Below are 21,572 nucleotides of genomic sequence, written 5' to 3'. Positions count from 1 at the left end.
TATCATTAAAGTTGCTACAAGTCAGTAGTGACATATGTTCTCTTCTGGGTCAGTAAAATAAGCTTTCCAGTTGGTCATGCATATCTTGTAAGGGGTTTTGAAGTAATTGATTGTTCAAGACCCATTGTGCAGTAGGGGCAGAATTTGTTCCCTTACATTATTAAATGTAGTAAAAAATACAGATGTTTACATTTTAAAAGGTTTCTATTCACTTTTATTGAATAACCCCGGAAGGTTTTACCCACTTCATGACTAGGCCATTTTTTTGCGATATGACACTGCGTCCCTTTAACTGACAATTGCGCGGTCGTGCGACATTGTACTTAAATAAAATTGATGTCTTCTTTTCCCCGCAAATAGAGCTTTCTTTTCGTGGTATTTGATCACCCCTTTTTTTTCTTTTTTTTTGCGCTATAAACAAAAAAATTATTTTGAAAAAAAAATATATACAGGGGGCCCCCGGGTTACGAACAGGATAGGGACTGTAGGTTTGTTCTTAAGTCGAATTTGTTTGTAAGTCGGAACAGTACCTTTTTTAAGTGCAAATCTAGTCTCAGAGACAGGATGTAAACCCAAATCAACAGAGAAAGGCAACCGGATGGCAGGGGCGGCATGGTTAGTTCAAATATGTTTTGTTTCTTTTATTTTTTTACTTTTTAATCACTTTTTTTATTTGTGTTTATTTGTAGCTTGTCGTTTACTTTTTTTTTATTTTTGTATAATTTTCTTATTTTTAATATTATTTTTCTTATTCTTTACTTTTTTTAAATAATTTTTTTATTTTATTAATTTAATTGTTATTGTATTTCTTATTTTTATTTTTTTTATCAATTTTTTTTTCACTTAACTTTATTGCTATCACACAGGAGGAAACAATTCCCTGTGTGATAGCAATTGGAGGTGACAGGTTCTCTTTATTGACCCTGTCACCTCCAAAACAGGAGTCCAGGAGCGCAGCTGAGCACAGCTCTCCCCTCTCACTATTTTCATGGCGGCAGCGACAGGAGACAGCAGAGAGAGGTACACTGTATGGCACAGCAGGGAGATGGATGGTGAAAGCAGCCATCAGAGGCCAGGCAGGCCGGCCGGGCGGCCGGCCGCGGTGCACCCTCGCGGGGCAGCGGCGTAGGAAAGACCGGGGATCCTGGAGGCTTCGTAGGCCGCACAAGGCATCGGCCACAACGGGCAGTTTTAGCGGCCTGGCAGGCCACCGGACCATACCAGGCCTGTGGATGGGCAGGCCGGAGGACGAAGGGGACCCGCAGCCAAGCCAGGAAAGGCTCAGGAGAGAAAGATTCGGCCAGCAGTGACGTCATTCGGGCCCCGTTCGTAAGTAGGGGTTGTTCGCAACTCGGATGTTCGTAAGTCGGGGACCCCCTGTATATATATTTTTTACTTTCTGCTATGATACATATCCCAAAAAAATGTAAATATTTTTGGTAAAAAAAAAAATCCCAATAAGCGTATATTGATTGGTTTGTGCAAAAATGTTAGCATCTACAAAATAGGGGATAGATTTAGGGACTTTAATTTTTTGTAATTGTTTTTACTGGTAATGGCGGCAATCTATGCTTTTTAGCAGAACGGCGACATTGCGGCGGACAAATTTGACCCTAAGTGACACTTTTTGGGGACCATTAACACCAATACAGTGATCAGTGCTATAAAAATGCACTGATTCCTGCATAAATTACGCTGGCAGGGAAGGGGTTAAGTGTGCTCCCTGGATGGTGTTTTCTAACTGTGGGGGAGTGGATTCACTGGAGGAAAAGAGATCATGATTCAGCTTAGCTGAAACAAGTTCTCTCTTCCTCCCTGACAGAGCAGCGTTGTGCTTTGTTTACATCGGTACACCGCTGCTCCGTCTCTCCTGTGAACGATCGGTGGGTCACCGTGGCTGCTGGACTTGCTGATTGGCTCCAATCACAGCGGGACCGTGCCCCGTAAACCGCGTGCACAAAATCACATACAGGTACATGATTTTGCACACCCGGGCCTCCCTGCCGCAGTAAATGTACGTGGGGTGGTCCGGTCCAGAAGCAGTTAAAGCGTTGGTTAACCTAAAAAAGAAAAAAAATGTATCCTGTTGCCTTAAAACATGTTATACAGCACAGTACTTGTGCTGTGTAATTTGGCCCCCTGTATCACCTGAAAAACCTGGCTGATCCTGCCTGGCTATGCCCTCCCCTCTGTAAACTGACCACGGTTTATCATGGTTGCTGAGCCCTGACACCATGGTCCGTTTACGTGCCTTCGTCATCTGCAGCTCCTCTGTCCTCCTCTCCCCCTCCCTCCCTGTCTGTCTGCTCCTGTGTCAGTGCCCGCCCCCCTCCCCTCTTGCTGCTGAAATTTCATTTAAACTTTATATCATCCTGTCTGTTTAATAATCCTATGTGTCCCTGTGTCTGTGTTTTATAAAAATAAGCCAGTTTTCAGAGCGCTGATCACCACTCATGTGACTCGCCATCTCTATCCTCCTCCTGACTGAAGTCGGCGGGGAAGCCTCGGTCCTGCCCTCTGCAGCTGTCAGACAGAGAGAGGTGGCGGGTCACATGAGTGGCGATCGGCTCTCTGAGATTTGTGAAACTAATTTATGCATTTTCTTTTTCCACATGCATCGTTTTTATTTTGGAGCTATGCATTCTAAGCCACAATGCTATCATTGATCAATATATCATTGATCTATTATTTGATTTTTTTTAATGTTTTTGTAAAGGTTTGACAAAGACATTGTATAAAAATGGAGGAAACCTAAATCTGATCGATGAGATCACGATTGTACAGCTGTTTGTAGTACTTTTAATTTTTGTCCCTTCAGTTAACTGCTTATATTAAAAGCTGCTCAAGGTGCTTCATCTCTCATCTTTCTATGCCTTTCTATTTTCATCAGTTTTGTTTGAAGTGCAGTTTTAAATTTTAGCAGTCTTTTTTGTGAACAGCAGGGGAAATTACATTGAAGATGTACATAGCCCCAACACTTTTCTTTCTAATGATATCCTGTATAAGGTAGTTAATGAAAGATCACTTATAACAGATGTCCTCCTTATGCAGCAGAAAAGGAAACCATTTTATGTTACCTTTGGGCATGTTCTGTAAAACAACCCTAGTTTTCATGTATGTGATTTTTTGGTCTTTTCAATGAACAGTTCATATTTAAAGTTTTATGTATTTGTAGTTTTGACTCATAGGGTTATGTGGGGTTAGTCCACCTGAAACTAATATTTCTGTAGATACCAGCAGGTTGACTTGCACACTAGTTTTTTACATCCTTCGGGGACTAGAGCTCTGCAGGACGATTGCTAGCTTAGTCGTAGGATGGGTACACACTATTCGTTTTTTTTTTCATTGCAATCCTGTGGGTTGTACGGAATTAAAAATGCCAGCTCTGGTTGGAGCCGCTGTACTAACATCCAAGATCAGTTCAGCAATCTCCCCCGCTGAGCTGTTGTGTTCTGACAGGGGGACGCCCCCCCCGCCAGAACACTCCGATCAGCGCTCTCTGCTATTGGCTAAGAGCGCTGATCTGGAATCAGTCGTCTGGTTTTCCAGCATGCATGTCTGACAGAAGCCAGGCCGAACTGTCGGGCCGACCCACACAAGCATGGGCCGAATGTAACTGGACATTGTCTCCCCACCATTCGGCCCGTGTGTATGGGGCTTTACTTCCCAGCCATTATGAGACAATCTCAGTCTTCTTGGATGATCCCTTATTACCCAGAGCGGCTAGCCTGTATGGCATGGGCCACAGCAGGGGAATTTGGTAATCTCATTACCACAGTCACTGAAAGGTAAAATAACCTAATGGGTGATTGAGCTTGCCATTGTCTTTTTTTTTTTTTTTTTTTTTTAACTGTGACTTCAGTAGTTGCTTGACTGGCCCATTACTAATTGGCAGATATGTTTTTTTTGATGCAGAATATTTCCCAGGCACAAAAGAAAACATCTGCTGTGGCTGTTTTTTTTTTTTTTTTTTTTTTTTAATGTACAGTATATGTTCATTTTCTGGTAACAGTGACTGTCAAAACACCACATAGTCTGTGTTAAATTATTAAAGCTGAGATACACTATTGTGCAAACGTTTTAGGCAGGTGTGAAGAAATGCTGTAAAGTAAGAATGATTTAAAAATATATATTTTAATTGTTTATTTTGATCAATTTACAAAATTCAAAGTGAGCAAACAGAAGAAAAATCTAAATCAAAATAATTTTTGGTGTATCTACCCTTCGGCTTCAAACCAGCATCAATACTTAAGGCCCGTACACACGGTCAGAAAATCTGAAGATAAATTTCGTCCAATGAACGATCTGCCGATTTTCTGATCGTTAGTATGCTGCTTTTGACAGCCGATTATGAATTTTTGGCAGACAAAAATTGGATGTGCAGGCTTGAAAATTTTTGTCTGAGATGAACACAACATGGTACGGTTTTCTGAAGAGCAAGCCCAGGCATGCTCAGAAATGAAAGAACACGTGGAAAACAATTCAACACATTATGTCACTTCTGCGTTGAATTTTGTCATCAAAATTTTCTGATGGTGAGTACCCTCTTCACTTTTGATTTGAGACTAGCATCAAGCAAAAAACTGATGAAAATTCATCCAATATTCTGACCGTGTGTACAAGGCTTTATACTTGAACAAAGTCAGGAATTTTGAAGAATTAGAGTTTTGGGTGTATGATTAACCGATTATACCAAGCAGGTGCTAATGCTCATCAGTTCTATATGTAGGTTGAAACAGTCATGTACTGAATCAGAAAAAGCTGCGTAGGATGCCTAAAATTGGGTGAAGAACAGCCAAACTCTGCTACTAAGGTGAGGTTGTAGAAGATGGTTTCATGTCACAGGTCATACACTATGGCAAGACTGAGCACTGCACCGAGACACTATGTAGTTACACTGCATCTGCAAGGACTCTCCCAGGCAAAGATTTCACAGAAGACTGGGGTATCAAGATGTACTGTTCAAGTTCTTTTAAAGAAGCACAAAGAAATAGGCAACATGGAGGGCCGTAGATGCAGTGGTTGGCCAAGAAAATTTAATGCAGCAGATGAGACGCAGCAGGTGAGACGACACATGCTTACTTCCGTTCTTCATTGATAGATGTTCAGCAGTGCCATCAGCACAGAATTGACATAAACCTTTGGGACCCAGGTACATCCATCTACTGTCCAGGGAAGCCTGGCCAGAAGTGGTCTTCATGGAAGAATTGCAGCTAAAAAGCCACACCTACCTGGAAAGGTTTACCATGCTGAGAATTTTTTATTGCTGTGTCGTTGAGCGGCGAATGTGCAATACCACTAATTTCTTCAGCATAAAATAACATCTCCTCATGATAGCTTCTATCTACCTATGATTCACATCCTGGTTTGTCCTTGCTGTCATCTGCAGCTATTGTTTAAGTAGTTGGTTGTGAGTAAACCAAGGTTTTTTACCATTTTGTTTTTTTGTTATGTTATTACTGTTACAGTGCAACATCTCAAATCCAAAGCACAAGGAGAGCAGCTCCACAGAATTGAGTCACTTCAGTTCACTATCTACAAACACTTCTGAGGAAGCCTGCAGTGTGCCTCCTAAGGGACTGGGCTCAGATATCCTGGATAATTTCCTTTTTCTTGAGTGAATTCATTCCTTGAAGTCTCCCAAAACTCTGTCAGGTGTGGCCCAGTTTTCTGCTATATTCAGAGAGAGGTTCTCTGCATTTTTGCTTGTTTTTATGAGCTGTCACCTGTGGAGCTCAAGATCATCAGCCAGACATGTTTGGAAAAACAAACAGTCCTTTTTTATTTTTTCAAACAAAACAGGCACACCTAAAAACTGTTTTTCTTTAGCAAATGGAAAACACAAAATAGTCCATACCCTGGTTCATATTGCAAAACAAGTTAATGGTGCACCACCACCATACCCAGTCCCACTCTGGGGTGTTGGGGTTCCCTTTTGGCTTCCGGGGTCCCAAAGAGGAGGTTTTCATAGCTCAGCAACTGTGGCTTAATCTGAAGCTCAGTTCACTCTGCCCACACAGGTGCCCAGCTCCCCCTCTCACAGCCAGGTGCCGACTCCTCCTTTCTTTTTCTAGACACTGAGGTATCTGGGTTAACCCCTTCAGGATCAGAGTCCGTGTAATCAGGGTGGGGCTGTTCTTTCCACTCAAAACTCTTCAAACCTCCAAAATTCTGGGTCTTAGCAAACCAGAGAGTACTGAAAGTCAGTCCTCTTCTCTCTATCCAGACTACCCTGGTACACCTCACCTAGAATCACATCTGTCCCTTCTGTATTGAACTGTATTGTAATTGTACTGTCCCCCCTCTACATGGTAAAGGGCTGCGCAAACTGTTGGTGCTTTACAACTCCTATATAATAATAAAATTAATAATACCTGCTTTTCGGGCCCCAGGTGTCCAGCAGAGGCTGTGAGCCTAGTTCTTTGCCTTCACCTACAATAAGTGTTTTTTTTTCTGACATTCCTGCAGCTGCTGTAGACTCTGAGCCTCCTGCTGTGAATATGTTGTCTGACAGGGTCTCACAATTCTATAATGGATGACTTTTTTTCCTGAGGATCCTCAGTCTGCTGAAATGATTCCCAGGCTAAAGAGCACCATATTAACTCTTATAAATTCTGCATTTGAAATAGAGCAGCCTATAGCTTCTACTAGTACTGTTATCAGTCTGGGATCCCTGAAATGGCCTAAGACTGTCAAACTTTCGCAGAACACTCCTTACTTAAAGTGATTGTAAAGTCTTGTTAAAAAAAACAAACAAACATGTTCTACTTACCTGCTCTGTGCAGTTGGTTTTGCACAGAACAGCCCGGATCCTCCTCTTTTCGGGCCCCTCTTTGCTGCTCCTCCCCCCTCCCTCCTATCGAGTGTCCCCACAGCAGCTTCCTATGGAGGCAACAGAGCCGAGTCATAGCTCTATGTGTCCATTCAGACACAGAGCCCTGACCTGACCTTGCTCCCTCTCTCCCCTGATTGGGTGACTGACTTTGATTGACAGCCACAGGAGCCAATGGTGCCACTGCTGTGTCTCAGGCGAAGTGTCCCAGACAACTTAGACATTCGTGGACATTGCTGGAGAGAGATGGGGCTCAGGTAAGTAATTATGGGCTGCTGGGGTGGCTATACAATAAAGTGCATTCTCTGGACAAATTGATGTGCCTGACATTAAAGACTAGGTTGTCTCTGGCTCATGAATCTCTGGAGTTGGGAAAATCATTCCTCCCACTATTTTGGAGGCTCATCACATGGGATGCCAGTCTAACATGCTGAGGAATAGTCCCAGACACCTTATTGGCGTAAAGGAATTTGTCATCAGAGGAATCAACATTCTGGAGTTGCCAGCCATTTGGTTGGCCCTGCAATGTTGGATAACTAGACTGGAGGGTAATCCAGTCAGAATTCAAGCAGACCACTCCACATCAGTGACCTACATCAATCACAAGGAAGGTGTGTTGTGTGCTTTTTTTATGAAATTGATATGCTACAGCAATTTGTTTTCTATCATTCTATCCATTCTTCTTTGTACTCCACTCCCACATTCGCCGGGGAGGCTGGCTTTTGGTGCTGTCCTGCATGTTGGTCCATATGGGCATGTTGGGTAAGCTGAACTTCTTGACTGGCTATGGGGAATATCTATGTAATGCCCAAAGTAATGTTTTTCACGCTCTGCCATCTTTTTTGTTATGTTGCATTTTTTACTGTTTTTTGCAGATAATTCAGTCTCTCAAATACTCCTGAAGAAGCAGTAATCCTGAAAAACATGTTGAGAACTGGCTAAATATGTTCAGGATTATATCATCTGGTTTGTGGCACTTTATAGTACCATTTATCAATATTAATAGTCCAGTTTTGAGAGCGTTATTAATACGATCCTTTCAAGCATGATCAGTCGTCTATAATATTTTGTATTTTTGTAATTAAAATATGTGTATTTTTTAAGCTATATAAAGTGTTATGTCTATAGTGGTACTATAAAAGTCTGTATTGCCTCAACCCTATTTTTCCCTAATCACAAAGAAGGAACCAGAAATCAAGCTGTGGCAAGAGAGGTTGAAAAGATTCTATCCTTGGCAGAACGTCACATTACAGCCTTAAGTGCCGTTCACATTACAGGCATGGCAGGCAGACTACCTGAGCCAACAGTGCCTTTATTCGGGGTTCGTCCTTGTTATGTGGAAGTGTTTTGGAACTTGTCACAGGTGGGGGGTGCTGGAGTGGACCTCCTGGCTTCAAAGTTCAACCCTAAACTGAGTTAATTCTGTGGGCCCATCCAGATCGACAGGATCTCCTCTCTCAGGGTCCGGTCCACCACCATCCTTCATGGTCATGAGCTTTAATGGCATGGCTATTCAAGTCAGGGTCTTAAGAGACACGTCTCAGTTAAAAGCTGAGAAAGATACCACTCACAAAATTTGTCCTTGCACATGGAAGGTTTACTTCACCTACTGTGAATAAGGAAAGTTTCACTACAGGATGTACTGCATGGGATGAATTTGAAACCTTTTTGCTATCTGCTTATAATCAACATTTCACCTTAAAGCGTTTGTTACGCTAACACTTAATATTCCTGATATGTGCCTGCTGTACCACGTACTTGTATTAGAAAGTATCCGGTTTTCTTTGTATTGTTTACTTTGTGTGAAATCCCTGGTGTTCCTGCTAGTTCCTCTGCTTTCCTATTAAAAGCTGACCACACTAAGCAGGAGAGCACACTGTGGTCCCTTCTTTAACTATGCTGAGAACTCACTATGCTCTCTTCCAATGATCAAACTTGTCCTGACATTCCCCTGCTGCACAGCCATCCTTTGAAAAGATATCTGTGTGTTGCTGCCTATCTTCCCCCAGCCCTTATGCGGCTGAGAACAGAGGGAATGTGATCACTTATTAAAAAAGGAAAAAAAGGTATTTATAACAGTTTTTATATTATGTTTTGCATTTCATTTCTACTTTAGACTGAGTGGGTTGTTTTACGGGTTGATCGTTTACAATCGCTTTAAGTACCATCAAGTGATATATCTTGGCTCTTGCTTCCTGTTTTCAGTCTTTAGTCGAGACCTTTGTACAGGTTGTCTCTCATGTGGGTCCTCCTGTACAACCTCCCGTGACCCTGTGTAACCTCAGTTTGGTTCTGTTAGCTCTTTAATTACAGCCTTTTGAAACTGAGTCACCTTTGCCCCTTTTGATTTTACACAAGGAAAAGGTAATTTTGAGGCCAAGAGCCCCATTTCTTTCTAAGCTGAATTTGGCTCTTCACTATAACCTGGATAATGTTTTGTTTTGTTTTTTTCTTCTTAAATATTTGTCCGACACCAGTACATACAAAGGAAATTTCCCTTAACTGCCTGGCTTCTGTTATACAAGTTTATCTCTCAGTCTCTTCTGTTTGAAAGACAAAGACTGCTTATCATGTCATTCCTGAAGGGGAACCAGGTTCTCGTTCGTCATTTCTGGCTCATATAGATATTTGACCAAAACTATGGGCTTCAAGACAAAGTTCTACTGTTTCCTGTTAAGGTGAGTGCTTTTTGACCTTCAGATATCTGTTTCCCAGATCTGCAAATCTGCCCTCTGGTCAGAGATGGCCCCTGCACCCACCTATAACTGGCCTTTACAGCAAAGGGCACATGGAAGGGCAAGCCCATGAAAGACAAAACCAGAGAAAATTGTTGAGATCTCCTCTGATGCTAGCTTTGGGCGTCGGGTCCTTCTGGCATCTATTTGAACTTCAGGCTAGCCCAGGTGGTGTTCTGTTTGTTAAGGGCCTGTTGGCGTTTTGTTTGCTGTGTTGTTCACCTCTCGGTCAGACTGCTTTTGGGTATCACATTTCTCTCTGATTAATAAAATCCCGTCTCTCTTGGTGAATAACAAAGACAACCGGATTTTTGCACTTACCATAAAAAAAAATTCTTAACGCTTATTGGGCGCACAAGTCCCATCCCTTTTGGTTCTTAATTCACTCCTAAGTACTGCTTTTCTACAAACTGAAGCATGCTGAGATTGGGTAAGATTATAAATGGCTGGTCATGTCTTTTTTGTTTGCCAGTGTTCAGACCCTCATTAAAGTAGATGTAAACCCGAATTTTTGTTTTGTTTTGTTTTGATATCATACTGTAGAGTATACAATTTCCTATCATTTGAGCCCAGTCTTGCCACACAGAGTTAATCCATCTCTGAGCAATCATCTTTTATTGTTCAGTGAGATAAATCTTGACAAACTGAGAAAAACTTTGTCAAATACTCCCCCTTGCTGTGAGTGACAGGCGATTTACATATCTCGTGCTTCAGCCTAAGACACATGCAGTATTTTTTAATTCCCTCCCACTCTTTTCTTCAGCAGCTTTGCAAGGATTGGCTGTTCCACACCTCAGCATGATTTGGCATGCTGAAGTCATGTGGTTACTTTCCTGTCTTTTCACTGGATGTTAGAGATCATAGCAGAAGTTCAGTGTTAGAAATACACAGAAGAAAATGCATATTGACAAGGGGAGTGTAGAGGTGGGCGGGGCCGAGCTCCAGACAACAGACCCACAGAATCTGCAGTTTTTCGGGTCTATTAACAGACAGAGGGGAGACATTTGACAGGTAAAGATACATGCAGGAGGCATGTATATCCTTATAGATAACCCCTATGGCAGTAGTTTAGAAAGGATGACATTGGGTTTACATCCACTTTAAGGCAGCAGTATAACCCATTTTGTCTCAGAAGATCCTAATCCGTGTCCCTTAAATTCATTTCAAGGAACTGATTTTATGGTAAGTGCAGAAATCCTGTTTTTTTTTGTTTTGTTTTTTTAATAAATCTTAAATAGATTGTACAGTCAAATTGCAAAACAGTAAGCTCAAGGTTTGAAAGTGCTTTAGTAGTTGGGTGACTTTGTTAGAAGTTTGACGTGTTTTGGCTTGTCAGGCCGATGCTAGCTACAGGCAACAGAAGACCTTCAGTTAAGGTGCAATCTGGCTAATTTAAAATATCTCAATGGCCAGCTTCCTGAACAAACATAAATTCCCTGACCTCTGGTTTAATGAGATTTGGAGTGATATTTTTGTGATGTGACTGCTCTGCTGCTCACTGTTCTCCCATATGGAGAGAACCTTGTACCCAAGAACCAGCAGTGCAAGGATCATCCTGTTCTTTATCCCTTTTTGTGTTTCTATGCTTTCTGAAACTCTCCTGCAGCAGTCATTATAGGAGCACCTCTAAACTGAGGAAGCAAAGCCCTGCCTCAACCAATATGGCTGCCTCCACACAGCAACACAATAAGGCATAGTTAATCAGTTACAATCAAAGATTAGTGAGCCTATAGGCAATACTAGTGACTAGTGATTTGCCTTCTGCTGTCCTATTTTGGGCACAGCTTTCACAGTTCATATCTTCTGTAAAGTTCAACCCTATTGTGAAGGTGCAGTAAATGGGGCTGTATAGCTGCACGTGAGATGTGAATCAGAGGGTCCCTTTTTTACTGAAGTGTTACTTAGAATAATAGTTGTTTTCGTTGCACTGTTATTATAGTTTCTAAGTATTCGTATCATGAGAGAGAGAACCACAGCTGAAAGGCGTAGGTCATGAATCTTGTTTGGGTTTAGCAATTTAATTTAACGTTGCTCTCTGCAATGCCTTTAGGGGTCTTGTAGTGTTCTTTCAAAGTTTCCAGCCAGCATTTGAAATGCAAATATTGGATCTTTTTTTTTTTTTATTTATTTTCAGCATATTTTTAACAGATTGACTTCAAACTAGTCTACTCAGCAGCCCCACGCAAGTGGGAGAGACTTCACAGGCACTAGAGATGGCCTTTTGGCTTCCTGTACTATTTTTTGTTATAGCAGGAGGTGAAGAACAAATGATGTTTAAATGTCCTTTCCTTTCAACTTTATTCTGTGCTTGCATATTATGTAACGTCTTCATTGGGCAAGTCATTCATCTTGAGCATCAGTGTGATTTAAATCATGTCTGATGGTGACGTTTGTTTGACACTTCACTTCAGTGAATGTTTTCAGTGTCTGTCTTTGGTTTGCTTGAACATTAATCATCTGGATGTTGGTGACATGTATGTTCTTTTCACAGTATTTTCTTGTATACATTTTTATTTTTGTAGACATATGAACTGATTGGAGATCGGGCCTTGTGACATGGGAGCTGGTACTATACTCCAGCTATTAAACATGCTCCTGACTGAAAGGATGTTTGTAAATGATCATCAAAATGTCAAAATTAGGTTATGGGCCAGTGCTGTACCATTTTAAAAACATATTTGGTAAATGTGTGTGTGTGTGTATATATATTAGATTAGATTGTAGGCTTGCAGGAGCAGGGCCCTCCTAACCCTCTTGTATTGAATTGTATTGTTGCTGTATTGTCTCCCTTTATGTTGTAAAGCGATGTGCAAGCTGTCGGTGCTATATAAATCCTGAATAATAATAATATATATATATATTTAATATACACACACACACAGTTCATGTCCAAAAATATTGGCACCCCTGCATTTCTGTCAAATATTGCACCACTTCGCCCAGAAAATTGTTGCAATTACAAATGTATAGGCATTCTCATGTTTTTCTTTTGTTTGTATTGGTATGACACAAAAAAGAGGAGAAACAAAAAGCCAAGTCTGACACATTCCATTGAAAACTCCAAAAAATGGACTGGACAAAATTATTGGTACCCTCAATTTAAATTTGGTAGCACACCCCTTGGAAAAAATAACTAAAATCAATCGCTTCCTGTAATCATCATAGAGTTTCTTACACCTCTCTACCGGACCACTATTCTTTCGCCAACTGCTCCAGGTCTCTCAGATTGGAAGGGTTCCTTTTCCCAACTGCTTTTTTGAGATCGCTCCACAGGTGCTCTATGGGATTTAGATCTGGACTCATTGCTGGCCAGTTCGGTACTCTCCAGTTCTTTGTCTTAAACCATTTATGGGTGCTTTTTGATGTGTGCTTTTGGTCATTGTCCTGCTATAAGACCCATGACCTTTGACAGAGGTCCAACTTTCTGAGCTTGTGCCCTACATTGCACCCCAGAATTATTTTGTAGTCTTCAGATTTCATAATGCCATGCACAGTGTTGAGGCATCCAGTGCCTGGAACAGCAAAGCAACTTAAAAACATTACATGAACCTCCACCATGTTTGACTGTAGGGACTGTATTCTTTTCTTTAAAGGCCTCATTTCTTTTTTCTGAAAACAGTACAATGAGCTTTACCAAAAAGCTATAATTTTGTTTAGTCTGTCTACAGAACTTTCTCCCAAACGGATTTTGGCTTCCTCAGGTAAGTTTTTGACAAACTCTTTGATCAATTTTTCTCTTTCCTCCATGTCCAGAAGATTAGCTACAAGTGCCATGGGCTGTAAACTTCTTGACAATGTTGGACACAGGAACATTAAGATCTTTGGAGATGGCCTTGTAACCTTGAGATTGTCCAGGCTTTTGCACAATTATTGTTCTCAAATCCTCAGACAATTCTTTGCTGCTCTTTCTCTTCTCCATGCTCCGTGGACACACGAATGAAAGGTTGAGTCAATTTTTCACCATTTTAACTGGTTGCTGGTGTGATCCCTATATTTTCAGCAACCGTTAATTGATACAGCGGAGTTTATTTACAGATTACAGGAGCATCACAAACTTGGATTGCAATTATTTCTTACAATTATAAAAAAAAAGGTGCTAATAATTTTGGCCAGTCTATTTTCAGAGTTTTGCGTAGCTTTTGGTTTCTTTACTTCTGTCATACCAATAAAATAAACATAAGGCCCCTTTCACACGGGACGGATCCGTGTTGATCCGCCCCGTGTTTATCCGCTCCGGATCGCTCCGTTTTCCCCAGCTGAGCAGGCAGATGACAGGGCGGGACCCGCACACTGTGCAGGAACCTCCCTGTCAGATCTCCGCTCTCCCCTATGGGGGATCGGAGGAACACGGACCGTCTGTCCGTGTTCCTCCGATCCGCTCTACAGACGGATAGAAAAATAGGATTTTCTTCCGTCCGCAGAATCGGACGAGAGCGGATCCGGACAACATCGGGTGTTAGCGGATGTACATCCGCTGACACCCGCTATCCCATAGGGATGCACGTATGTCCGTATTTCATCCGAAAACGGATGGATGAAATACGGACATACTGTCCGCATGTGTGAAAGGGGCCTTAAGATGCCTAAACGTTTGTAATTGCAACAATTTCCTGGGTGAAGAGGTGCATTATCTGACAGAAATGCAGGGATGCCAATTTTTCTGGCCATGACTGTGTGTATGTGTATATATATATATATATATATATATGTGTGTGTGTGTGTATATATATATATATATATATATATATATATATATATATATATATATATATATACACACACACACCTAGCATATTTGCCAAATTCATTCTTGATATCCTGTAATCCTTCTTTACAGCAGCACTCAGACTGGAATTCAAATGGGTAACAGTCTAAGGCAATTGGGGCTCTATTGCTTTGCAGAGTTCTGTCAGTCAAGATGTAAACATGCTTATAGTAGGGGAAAGCTTTTGTTTATCATCTAGTCAACAGATTGGCTTATGCCTGAGACCAGGGTGTATCGATGGTGAACTGCAGTTTAGAATGCAGGGAGGTCAAAAAAAACTTAATATTCTGTAATTTAGTTTCTAATATTTTTATTGAAAATTTTCCACAAAAGAAGAGAAAAAATCGTTCACAGTTTTTAAGCAAATATTGAGGAAAATTACAAAAGCAGTTATATGTATTTTTATAGTTTGCTTGGTGTTCCACTTTAATATAAGAGTTATGCAAGGATTGATATTTTTGAGTTGTGCAAAGGAATCTATCTGCAATAATTAGGTCAATAACAAGCTCATAAAAGCACTGGAAGCTTTCATCTACCCAAGAGATTTTCAAAGAAGTTGTAAAATACCTTTGTTAAAGAACTGATTTCTTTCAGTAGTAGAAAAGTAAAGTATGCACCACATGTACTAGGAAGAAAGTATTTATAGGGCCTAGTTCATGTATCATGATAGCTGCAGCTATCAGAGCTATATCAAACATATCTCTTATGACCAAAGAACTGCCTGTCTGTGAATACCCTTAGGCTATATAACTTAAAGAACAATTGTACATTTAGTACAGTTGTCCTTTAAATAATCCCTCTACCCCATGAGTGCAGCCCTTTTGGTCAAATACTTACCTTCATTCCTGTTCTACTGATCTTCACTGTGTGACCCTTGCTGGCACCTTCACAACTAGCAAAGATGTCCCTACCAAGTCCTCTTTTTACTGCATATGTGTGCTGAGCCCTATTCATTTCTAAAAGGTGACCACTCTGAAGCCTCATCCTTAGTATTGAATGTGGCTGCACCCAGTGATTTATGTTACAAAAGTTGAATGGCCCCCAGAAGGGCTGCACAGTGAAGATTGCTGGATGAAGAAATATTTGGCCAGATTTCACTTTGGGGGATGTTGGCAATTATTAAAGAAACTAAATCGTGATTTTTTTTTTCTTTCTTTTAATTCTTTATTTAAAGTTTTTAGCAGAATACAAAATAAAATGCAGATTAAAATAAAAACAGAAGAAAGCATCAAGTCATCTGGGGAGACTTCCATTCCCTAATGTAACAAGAAGAAGAAAAATAACTGTGGTTACACAGGGTTAAGGCTGTAGAGCTCAAGGAAACAATCCAGATTGTATCAACCTACTGCAATATATTTCCCTGCCACAGAAAAAGCAGGGTTCCTCTGCCATTGACAAGGTTTGCCATTGAGGCTAACTTTGAGCCATGTGCTTGTCCATCTAAGAAAAATTGTGAAAAGATATCTTTTGGTAGAACATCAGAAGAAACGTGGCATAGATTTGTAATACTTTGTTTTCCGTTTCATGAACAATTTTTTTTTTTTCATTTTGTACGTTTTTATCTCTCAAAATATGGTCAATGGTCATACACAAAACGCACTGAATTTTCTGTACAAGAAAGATAATTTCTGTATACTTCTAGTACCATCACATATACACTATAGTGGCAAAAGTATTGGGATGCCTGCTTTTACACGGACATGAACCTAATGGCATCCCAGTCTTAGTCTGTAGGGTTCAATATTGATTTGACCCGCTCTTTGCAGCTATAGCAACTTTAGCTCTTCTGGGAAGGCTGTCCACAAGGTTTAGGAGTGTGTTTATGGGAATGTTTGACCATTCTTCCAGAAGCAGATTTGTGAGCTCAGACACTGTTGTTGGACGAGAAGGCCTGGCTCGCAGTCTCCACTCTAATTCATCCCAAAGCTGTTCTATCGAGCTGAAGTCAGGACTCTGTGCAGGGCAGTCAAGTTCTTCCACCCCAAACTCGCTCATCCATGTCTTTATGGACCCTGTATTGTGCACTGGTGCGCAGTCATGTTGGAACAGGAAGGGGCCATCCCCAACATGCTCCCACAAAGTTGGGAGCATGAAATTGTCCAAAATGTTTTGCTATGCCGACGCTCTAAGTGTTCCCTTCACTGGAACTAAGGGGCCAAGCCCAACCCCTGAAAAACAACCCCACACTATAATCCCCCCTCCACCAAATAATTTGGACCAGTGCACAAAGCAAGGTCCATAAAGAAATGGATGAGTGAGTTTGGGGTAGAGGAACTTGACTGGTAGGCCTATTCAATATTGAACCCTACGAACTAAGACTGGGATACCATTGAAGTTCATGTGCGTGTAAAGGCAGACGTCACAATACTTTTGGTAATATAGTGTATGTTGTGAACAAGTGACCTTTTTAAAAAAAAAAAGAAAGCTTGTTACTCTTGATCGCTTTTCAAAAGATTTTTATTTAGATCCACAGTACTCATTTTACATAATCTTCTATTCTCATTAGCACACAAACTGTTTCTATAAATAATCTTGACTTGTACTACAGCTGTCTGAACGATCTAGGATTATTTTCTTCTCGCATTAATTTTCAGTTTGAGTCACGTGATTATTTTTTTCAGGGTCAACCAGTTGGAGACTGTGACTTTAACATCCGAATGTCCTGCATTGAAAAAGAGATAATTCTTCCCAGGCATGAAAAAATGAAATTGGGACTCATAGACAAAACACAAGAACCGTTTAGTGTGAGGAACAAGCCGTTCTTTGACATCCATGCTGCAAGAAAGGTAGTAACATAAACTGTTTAATGACATAAGATCAGGTGCACCATTTGTATTTTAACGTTAACATTTATCATAACATTGCCACCATAGTTTTACAAAGAAAAAACAAAACATCTCCTCTGTCAGTACTGTTTTTGTACATTCTCTGTTGGTAGTTTTTATATACTCATTGTGTGGTATGTGTTTGTCTGGAATATGTACATGTGTTTGTTCACAGCAGTGTCCCCAGTGTGATAATTGATAAAAACAACCAGGGGAAGGGAAATAATCATTTGTGCCTGTTATATTACTCATGGTGTCTGTAAGTCCGAAGTGTGTATCCACAGGAATACGCTTCTTTTCGATGTATCTGCTGAATTGTGACTACGCTGTCCATTCACAGAAGGCTTTGTATTTTGTGAATATGTTCACATAATACAAAGAGCTCTGTGACTAGGCAAGAGTCAAAGAAAATCAAGAAAGATGGAACATGATTTGGCATTACTGGAAGATTGGTCAAAGCAGTGGAAGTTGGAGTTCTATGTTTCTAAATTTAAAATTGTGCTATTAGGTAAAAGGAATCCTTTGATAGAGTACAATATCAGGGGTACAGTATTGGCCAGAAATAGAGGAAAAAAAATTGAGGGTACTTATTTTAGATAATTGCAAAATGAGTAGCGTGGCAAGGCACTGGGAAAAGTAAATAGAATTCTAGGTTGTATGACTAAGCCCTGGTTCACACTATAAATTGCCTAGGATTTGCACCACATTCCTGTGCAATTCACATGGGATTGAGTGCGGTGAGATTTGAGTGGGCACATTGCATCAAAGTAGTGCATGCTCCAATTTTAGAAAAGCGATGCAACTGGATCGCAAGGTCAATTTGTACCATGAGATCCAGTGCAGGAAATCGCACTGGGTTTGTGATTATCTTTTGGGGTGTCATTAACATTGCAAGGGCAGTGTGATTTAAGCACGGTACCACTCTCAGAACACAAAGGCACAGCGGGGGAGATTTGGGCAATAACGTCTCAAGTGTTGGTATGGCGATCTCCCAGGTTTTTTTGTTCATCCTACTGGTTTGTCCGAAAAAAAACTTTACATGTGTACCCAGGCTTACAAAAAGATATTGATAATATAGAATAAGTCCAGAGACTGGCAACAATGATGAAAGGTCTGGGGAATAAATTGTATGTTTTGTCCTTTTTAATGGAGGGTGAAGGGTCCTTTTTGTTTTTGCCTATGCATTTTCTACTATGACTCTTAACTTCAGTTAATAATAATTTAACAGTTTTTTTTATAGTTATTTTCAACTTAATTTTTAAACTTTAAAAAAAAATGTAAACTTTCAAATCGCGTATTATCCTTAAATTACCTTTTATTTATCGTACTTTACGAGACACAGAGCAGCCATAATAACTAACTGGGTTATACGCCACCTATAGGTGAATGGACACTGGCAAACCAAAAAAAAAAAAGACAGGATGTCCTCCCCCATATAACCCCTCCTACACAGGAAGTACCTCTGTTTTTTTCGCCAGTGTCTTGTAAGGTGATGGTCACGGTTTGGAGAAGCTCTCCATGAGCTAGCTAAGAGGATGGTCCTGGAACAGATCCCGAAGGATTTAAAGGGCTATATAATCGGAACCATCCGGAAGGTGATACACTTAAATGGTTGGTACCTGAGCCTTGTTACAAATTCCGAGGTATTGCCTGTAATGTGACCCTTTGGGCACTTGACTCTGGGGATCCGGATCCTTGATAGAAAAAAAGATCCCAAAGGAGTTCCAGCAGAGTGCTTTACAGGTCCAAGGGAGTGGCCCCATATTCAAGGGGACCCAATCCTTAAAGGTCCAAGAGACAGAGACCCGCCGTGATGAGGGAAGATTGGAATCTAGCTTTTTAACAGAATCCTGCAGCAGGACTGGTAAGTGTTTTAAAAGTTTTTTTGCACTTGTTAAATCGTAAGATGTATTTTCAGTCTCTTACCTGTTTTTTTAGAACCAGGTGTCATCATTTTTCTGTCCACTGAGGGCAGTGGTGTTGCGGACAGCAGCGCTTCTCTGTGGAGCTTCCAGCCAGGTTGATCCTATCGGGAGGCGGGCGGTTCTTCATATTTCCCGTCGCTGTTTATGTGGTTGGAGGGGGCATGCACATGCGCAGGAATGGCGTGAAAGGATGTGCACAAGGGACATGCACATGGGAGGGACACGAGAGCTGCACAGGACACTAGAAGCGTGCATGTGGTAAAGCGTGCACGCTGGACATGCGCAGTAGCGGCGGAAGCGGCCATATTAGTAGCCGTTCCACCAATGGTGGTACAAATGCACCACCATCGATATTGGAGGATGCTAGCCTTAAATCTGCTGTGTTTAACTCTCCTGAAAGACCTGAGGCAACTGGCCAGTCTAAGCCATTATGGTTGTCGGGCATTGTAGCAACAGCTAATGCTTCTGCCTCAACCTACGTTACAAAGGACGACTTAGCATCAGATTTAGCTGGGCTAGAGGGGAAAATAGCAGGTATGATTGCTTCAGTTTCCTAAGGGGCAATGAAACGGGATAGATCCCCTTCACCTGAGCCCCCACCTGCATTGTAACAGGATTGGGTAAAAGATGTGGAAGAAGTGGCGTTGAATGACCGGGAGGAAAGTCAGGCCACAGACTCCACTTCTGAGGAACCATTTTCAGCCTCTCAATCCCAGAGACTGCTGATCCAGTCCTACATGGAAATGATCCGATCAGGTTTCAAATTGCCACCTGTGGAGGTCCCTGAAGTTTCCTTTTCTTCTTTAGGATCTCTGTGGCCTCCTCAGAGTTTGCAAGCTTTTCCCTTGCACCCGTTGCTAGAGCAAATCATGTATGCCACTTTTGTACCCTATAGAAGAAAACTTCATAAGAAAATGGAGCATGCCATCTGTAGACGCTGCCATTTCCCCTGTGAATAAGAATCTTACCTGTCATGTAGATAATGCCCAGGTGTTTAAGGATCCAGCAGATAAGAAATTGGAGTCTTTATTAAAGACTTAATTTGCTATTGCCGCGTCTGCTGTACAACCGGCACTGGTGGCTATCGGTATCTGTCAGTCTTTAAATGACCAGGTGAAGCGGGTAACTAAGACTGTTCACGGTCAAGGGGTACCTGCGTAGGATTTGTCAGAATTACCTCAGGCCTTATGTTTTGCAGTAGATGCCCTTAAGAATTCCATACAACAGACGTCCTGTTTGGCCCTTCTACATTACATGTACATATGCGCAGAATTCTTTGGCTCAAAAGCTGGGCTGCAGAGTTACCCTGCAAAAGATTACTAGCTGGTTTTCCCTTTCATGAGGAGCGGCTATTTGGAGAAGACCTGGATAAATATATCCAGAAGATTTCAGGGGGTAAGAGTGCGCTTCTACCAGTTAAGAAGAGAAGCAGATGGCCTTCCTTCAAGGTTTCTAATGCCTCAGTACCCAGCACTTCTAATTTCAGGCAGTATCGATGGCCTCAGTTGTCCGGTTCTAGGGGAAAGCCTCAAGGCCAGGGGCAGAAAAAGCCCTGGGCCCAGAGACCCCCTAAGTTCAGTCCCAAGCATTCCTTATGAAGGGGCGCCCCCACTCACGTGGATGGGCGGGGGAGGCTATTAAAGTTCTCAGACGCCTGGGAAGAATTGATCCGAGACAGGTGGGTTATTTCTACCATATCTCGGGTACAAAATAGAATTCCGGGGGCTTCCCCCCTCTCGGTTCCTAAGGTCCAACCACCCCATAGACCCGGTAAAGAAGAGGTCTTTTCTTCAGGCAATAGATCAACTAATGTCATAAGGAGTGATTTCAGAGGTTCCAATCATCGAAAGATTTGAGAGTTTTTAGTCAAATCTTTTCATAATCCCAAAGCCAAATGGAGATGTAAGGACCTCAAGGCTCTGAATCAAGTTCTGGTCATTTGTTCTTTCTGAACGGAGTCAATTCGTTCAGTGGTAACCTCCTTACACGGGGAGGAATTCCTGGCGTCCATACATATCAAGGACGCGTACCTACACGTGCCAATCTGCAGGTCCCATCAAAGGTTTGCGATTCACTGTGGGCGACCAACATTTTCAGTTTGTGGCACTGCCCTTCAGGTTAGGCATGGCACCTCGGGTAGTCACAAAGATATTGGCTCTGGTATTGGCAGTTCTAAGATCTCAGGGAATATGGGTTGCAGGATACCTGACGATCTACTATTGATAGATCAAATGGTTCCAGACCTGAGGCGGAATGTAGTCCGGGCAGTTCAATTCTTGGAGTGTCTGGGTTGGGTTCTGAATTGGTCAAAATCGGCCCTGCAGCCGGTTCAGCGCCTAGAATATCTGGGCTAATACTAGACACAGTCAAGGCAAAGGTATTTTTGTCACCAGAGAAGGTCAGAGTCATGAAAAACCTCATCCAGGTCAAGATATTCCTCCATTCGCCTATGAAGCTACTGGGGAAGATGGTATCTTCATTTAAAGCAGT

General features: G+C 41.6%; 1 protein-coding gene across 1 annotated transcript in view; it reads left to right on the top strand.

The window, feature by feature from the left end:
* The window catches only part of RNGTT (RNA guanylyltransferase and 5'-phosphatase), a 543,333-nt gene that overhangs the window by 215,214 nt on the left and 306,547 nt on the right, over positions 1-21,572 (top strand). The window contains exon 11 of the mRNA XM_073626921.1: positions 16,954-17,118. Within this exon, the coding sequence (XP_073483022.1) occupies positions 16,954-17,118 (165 nt within the window). The remainder of the gene's footprint in view (positions 1-16,953; positions 17,119-21,572) is intronic.

Source organism: Aquarana catesbeiana, linkage group LG04, assembly GCF_042186555.1.
Source record: "Aquarana catesbeiana isolate 2022-GZ linkage group LG04, ASM4218655v1, whole genome shotgun sequence".
NCBI lineage: Eukaryota > Metazoa > Chordata > Amphibia > Anura > Ranidae > Aquarana > Aquarana catesbeiana.
Note: the sequence above shows the minus strand (reverse complement) of the source record. Positions and strands in the feature narration are given on the sequence as shown.